The 6,093-nt window shown below is 42.6% G+C and overlaps 1 protein-coding gene across 1 annotated transcript in view; it reads right to left on the reverse strand.

Annotated features, from left to right (window-relative positions):
• Positions 1–3,222: 3,222 nt before the first annotated feature.
• LOC107092282 (calpain small subunit 1-like) overlaps positions 3,223–6,093 on the reverse strand; it is a 12,599-nt gene continuing 9,728 nt past the window's right edge. The window contains exons 9-11 of the mRNA XM_015386652.1: positions 4,555–4,671; positions 4,415–4,473; positions 3,223–4,334 (exon numbers count right to left, since the gene is read on the reverse strand). Coding sequence (XP_015242138.1) covers positions 4,308–4,334; positions 4,415–4,473; positions 4,555–4,671 — 203 coding nt within the window. The 3' untranslated portion in view covers positions 3,223–4,307. The remainder of the gene's footprint in view (positions 4,335–4,414; positions 4,474–4,554; positions 4,672–6,093) is intronic.

Consider the following 6,093-nt stretch of genomic DNA (forward strand, 5'->3'; position numbering starts at 1 on the left):
TCTTGGGGTTGTACTCATCATTCCTCTTCCTCCAAACATGACGAGTTTAAACCAAAAAGTTCTATTTTTGTCTCATCAGACCACATGACCTTCTCCCATTCATCCTCTGGATCATTCAGATGGTCATTTGCAAACATCAGACAGGCTTTGACATGCGTTGGCTTGAGGAAGGGCACCTTGCGCGCACTGCAGGATTTTAATCCTTGATGGCGTAGAGTGTTATTGATTGTTTTCTTTGAGACTGTGGTCCCAACTCTATTCAGGTCATTGACCAGGTCCTGCCGTGTAGTTCTGGGCTCATTCCTCACCCTCCTCAAGATCAATGATGCTTCACGAGGTGAGATCTTGCATGGCGCCCCAGACCGAGGGAGATTTTCCGTTATTTTGTATTTCTTCCATTTTCTTATAATTGCACCAACTGTTGTTGCCTTCTCACCAAGCTGCTTGCCTATTGTCCTGTAGCCCATCCCAGCCTTGTGCAGGTCTGCAATTTTATCCCTGATGTCCTTACACAGCTCTCTGGTCTTGGGCATTGTGGAGATGCTGGAGTGTGATTGATTGTGTGGACAGGTGTCTTTTATACAGGTAACAAGTTCAAACAGGTGCAGTTAATACAGGTAATGAGTGGAGAACAGGAGGGCTTCTTAAAGAAGAACTAACATGTCTGTGAGATCCAAAATTCTTACTGGTTGATAGATGATCAAATATTTATTTCACACAATAAAATGGAAATTAATTATTTAAAAATCATACATTGTATTTTTCTGGATTTTTGTTTTAGATTCCGTCACTCACAGTTGAAGAGTACCTATGATAAAAATTACAGTCTTCTACAAGCTTTGCAAGTGGGAAAACCTGAAAAATCAACAGTGTATCAAATACTTGTTCTCCCCACTTTAGCCTGTTTTCCAGAAGAACTTGGCAAACATGGATCCTATGCTCTGATGGGTTCTTGGAAAAAATCAAAATCTCATCAATGTGAACAAAAACAAAGACATTGAGGAAGTCTCTCAACAAGTCCTTAACAAGGGCCTGGAAACAAGCAGGGGCGTTAGTCAAACCAAAGGGCATCACCAAATACTCAAAGTGTCCGAGAGGGGTCTTGAAGGCCCCTCCTTGATGCGGAGGAGATAAGCGTTTCTTAAATCAAATTTCATGAAAACAGTTGCTCCCTGGACAGGCTCAAAAGCTGAGGACAAGAGGGGCAAAGGATACTTATTCTTTACCATGATTTGGTTCAGACCTCTATAGTCTATGCAGGGTCTCAGGGACTCCCAAATGTATTTCTCCATAGTTTCTCTTTCTGGTTTGGAGATATTATACAGACGGCTGCTGGGTAAGGGTGCTCCGGGAAGCAGATCTATGGTGCAATCATAAGGTCTGTGGGGAGGCAGAGACAAGGCTTTAGACTTGTTTAATACCTGAGCTAAATCATGATAATCAGCAGGAACTGAAGAGAGATCAGGAGGGTCAGCCTCACATCCTTCAGCCAGCCGGTTGAGCGCCAGCCTCACCACAGTAGAGACAAAGCTTAGCCCGCATGCGGTGCTGCTTCTGCTCAGGACTCAGTCTCGTGCTACCTATCTGCATAGGTTCAGGAGTGGAAGTACTGGAAACGCCCTCTGCTAAAGCTGAGTGGTTGGAAACAGGAAGAGGTTTGGGATGTGTAATTCTGTTACCTCTCTCGTTGGCTCGGGCTCGAATCCGGTTATCCAAGCGGATCAAAAGTTTTATCAGGTCCTCCAGCGTCTCTGGATCATCGAGAGTAGCGAGTTCATCCTTGATAGGATCATTTAATGCGTTTGAATACACACATTTGAGGGCAGCACTATTCCAACCTGAAGCAGCAGACAGAATGCAGAAGTCTATGGAGAAATCAGATACAAAGTTCTGTCCCTGTTTAAGCTTCAACAGATCACAGGAGCTCAGAGTCTTATCTGGGTTCTGATTAAAGGTCTGCTTAAACTCAGTGAGAAACTCCTCAAAGGAGCAACCATAATTGCTGCGAAATACACTGCGATATTTTAATCGTTGCACTCAGCTACAGCTCAAACCGTACGATGAAACCGCAGGGTTATAGAAGTTTACAGCTCACCATCAATGTTCTCACATTTTGGCCCAACGCTCGAATGCAACCTTAAGCCGGGCATACTCTGTACGATTTTTACCCTTTTCGGGCCGATTCTGTGCGAGAATTTTTCGATCGGGCCTAGTTTCAGCCTCCACGTCACCCTGCGTTGTGTAGCGTACACGGTGTAACGAGGGGCAATTAGCCTCTCACGACCAACCCCCCATTAAGGAATTGTAAGGTCCAGAGAAAATCAAACATGTTTGAAATTCAGTAGGATGTTGTCAGATATTTGCCGGCAAATCCTGCTGTTGAAGCAGACCTACGAGCCGATTTACCATAACCTTGAGCACTGCTCATGTGCAAACAAGAGAGTTCTTCTTCCAGATTGACGAGTCCGACCAGTGCCATCTTTCGGCACTCTGTCCAGCATGTGGTTTTTGGACGTACAGTTTGAGCAGGTATATGCATCAGAGTGTCTGGCTGCACATTTTGAGAACATGCATTGTGAGACGTGAACTTTAAAACCGTGTGGTTTCATCCTACAGTTTGAGCTGTAGCTGCTGCAAGGATTAATAATTTTTTGCTGTGTACAGCTAAGTAAATTTCAAACATGTTTGATATTCTCCCAACATTGTTATTCCTGATCAGGAGGTGGTCATGAGAGGCCAACCACCTGTACACTATACGACTCACAATCAGGCCGACAGTTGGCTCGATCGTAAAATTCTTGCACGACTGGAGAATCGGCCTGAAAAGGGAAAAAATAAAATAAAAAGTAGTGTATGCCCGGCTTTACATAGGATCACCATCATCTGGTCCCCAATTTTAAAAGCTCAAAAACTACAAGAGTTCATACAAAGTGGTTATTTTAAGTGGGGTTTTTTTTAGCATTCCAAGTCATCTAGAACTACTTCACAGAACTAAACCATGGAGGAAAAAACTTGACAATTTCTTACAAATATTCCACTGTTAAACATTTTCACAAAACTACAACAAAACATGAATTTGCCAACAGACGAACACAGAAGAATTAGCTCTAATTATGAAATAACATTTTTTTTATTTTGAAACTTTACAATTCCCAGGATTACAGTTCAGCATGATGAACCTGAAAGAAAACCCTTCCCTGAAAGAACGACCGAACACCAGAGTTTATACCAAACATGGCACAGGCATTTATTTTGACCAAAGCTTTTGAGTAACAGTTAAATGAGCATCAACCATTTCCATATCAGTGGCATTTATTAGAGGCACATAATTCATAAAACCCTGGTGCAGAGAGAGTACCACAGTTATAAACGAGTAAACTGAAATAGTACGCTGTAATAGCAGAACGGACATTTAAACAGCTTCTGGAGACGACAGGCCTTCTGACCTGAATAAAACAAATTTCTCTGTCATTTCGTGGGTCATTTTAGACAAAGGTTTTTTGGGGTTCTAATGCTCAGCTCCATGTATGAGCTGTAGGGTGGATTAAAGCATTTTTAACAATTTGTTCCCTTTATCTACATTTACTAATTCTCCAAAGTTCATTCTAGCAAAGATTAAAAGCTTTTACTTTCCAAATCAATTTCCAATTTACTCTGAACCGATTTGTGGTTCCTGCAGACCTTTCCAGGCAGACTGGCTCTGAATGCCTGCACCTCAGTACTGAGACCAGAGAAGAGAAGAATTCAAACAGCTGGAAGGAGCCATTACAGCAAACCACGTGACCCAGAGAACATCCTTTCACTCAGAGGCACCAGTGACATCATTTTGGTTTAACAGTAACAACAAAATTTGATTGTTCTCAAGTGGAGAAAAAAATAAAACACATTTGTAGAGTTTAAGAAAAAATTTTCCCATTTTCTGTAATATTTAAATTTTTCAGAACATAACAGCAACATACATAGCATCCCTCAGTCCAATCACTGGACCTGTCAGTCCCAATTACAACGGCCTCTGCCTGCTCTACTTTGGTTCAATGGTGTGACGCTAGTTCAAAGCAAACTAGTCCCCCCGATGACACTGGTTAGCCTCGGACCTATTTAGTCCTACCAGAACCAACCTTGTCAGCTGTGGGGATCATTCTGCTCTTTCTGCAGTTTGCACATTTGACCTATATGTATGTTCGAGTAACTTCTGAGAAACACAGGGAGCTTTGGGGATTAAAGAGAAAATATGAGAGAAGCTTAGATAAGAGGAGACATTTCATAAAACAGGCCGATGAGAAGGAGGAAGGCAGCTTCACTATGACTCAGGAGTACATGGTCAACTGAAGCCACTGGAAGGACAAGAAAACAGCAGAAGATCAGTGAGGAGATGGTGGAAACCAAACCTGTTGTTCCTTTTGAAGTCTATTACCTCCTGAACATTGATCTTGATGGTCCCATTTTTATCCTTGTCCAGGGTTTGGAAGGCACCTGCATAAAAAAACAAAACAATGAAACTCTGAAAGAAAGACAACGTGCCCTGAAGAAGCTCTGACATGCAAACAAACGTACGGCACATGGCATCTAGCCTGACAAGGCAGCCAATGTAGTTGTCAAAATCCATGTTGCCGTTTTCATCACTGTATCTACGGATGATCATCTGGAACAGGTGGTCATTGAGAGGGAAGCCTGCAGATGGGATGGACAGAGATTCCTCCATTACCACAGGAGTAAGGAAAATCAGACATAAAACCGAGGCCACAGAGATCGACTAAGACAAGAATGTTCTGTTTATTATCTCCGCATCAGTGGAGAAACCAAACATAGAGATGAAGCCCTGAAGATTGAGACCATCCCCAAGTGTTGAGTCAGGATGCTCCAGCTTAGCAGCAATAGATCATACTGCTACAAGCAGGATGAGACGTCACTCTGTGCTCCACGAAGGTGGTGGAGCTTAACCAGTACCAGAACACTGCAAGACTACTCCTCAGCTGACCCTTTGAACAATTTCAAAACAAAGCTCAAATATTAATTGGATTCATGGGCTGTGCACCAATATCCACCTAAACATTCTACAGAGCCCTATATAGGCCGCTCTACAGTGCCCTATATTTTAAATGAGTGTCCGGATGTCTAGTGGATGAAAAAGTAGTGGACAAATTTTCCACAACACACGTTGAGAAGTAGTAAAAATCCATGGTCACTAGACAACCAGATATATCCCAGAATGCTTTGAGAGGAGGGCTCTACTAATGCACATTTCCTTCTTTGTGTACACAATCTGAGAAACATCCCTCCTCAGATTTGAAGCGGGTAATCAAAATGATCAACCGACTATCAACAGATTGCTGAAAAACTCCTAGAAAGAAACTACTTTACGCTCTTTTAAACAACTGTGTTTGCTACTTTCTTGTGTGGTGGATAAATATTTGCACTGTGCTGCACAGGCGCCCCCAAAAGGTACAGAAGTTTTTTTACAGGTAGCTGATTTTTCGGCGTGGATTGCACTTGCGTCAAGCGTATCCCAACATTATGCCTCCATAATTCCAAGGTCTTTTTTCCTAATAGCTCAGGCTTTCTACTCCTGCCTGTCACAGTCTTGCTTTTATCTGTGCGTTTTATTGGTTTGTTTCCTACTTTGTTTCTAGATTTATTTTAATTCTCAGGTTTTTCTGTTGTTTTCCTGTTGCCCTCTTGTGTGTGCATTTACCTTTCCCCTTGGCTTCCTTGTTGCCTCCACTCACACCTGCTCCTAATCTCCTAGTCTCATTCAGCTATATATAGGCTCTGTACAAAAACCTAGGACGCATCCTTAGAAGACCGGATTCGAAGGCCGATTACGTCATAGCGCAGCACCGAGGTCTAGTCGGATTCCAAGAGTGCTCGTTATGCGGCCTTAAAATGCGTCCTTCTTTTTGCCCGATTTGAAGGATGGGTCTGATGTATCCTCGGTGTTCTTGGATATCCCAGGATTCATTGCGAGACCAAGCAAGCTGTGGTCAGAGGAAAGGTTACTTGGCGCCGAACAGTGGTGAAAATTGGAAGTTCTTTTTATTGCTGTTTTGCACAATATGCTTAACTACGTATTTTTTGTTGTTGAATATTAGAGAT

This window comes from Cyprinodon variegatus, unplaced genomic scaffold, assembly GCF_000732505.1.
Source record: "Cyprinodon variegatus isolate N-32 unplaced genomic scaffold, C_variegatus-1.0 Scaffold373, whole genome shotgun sequence".
Taxonomy (NCBI): domain Eukaryota; kingdom Metazoa; phylum Chordata; class Actinopteri; order Cyprinodontiformes; family Cyprinodontidae; genus Cyprinodon; species Cyprinodon variegatus.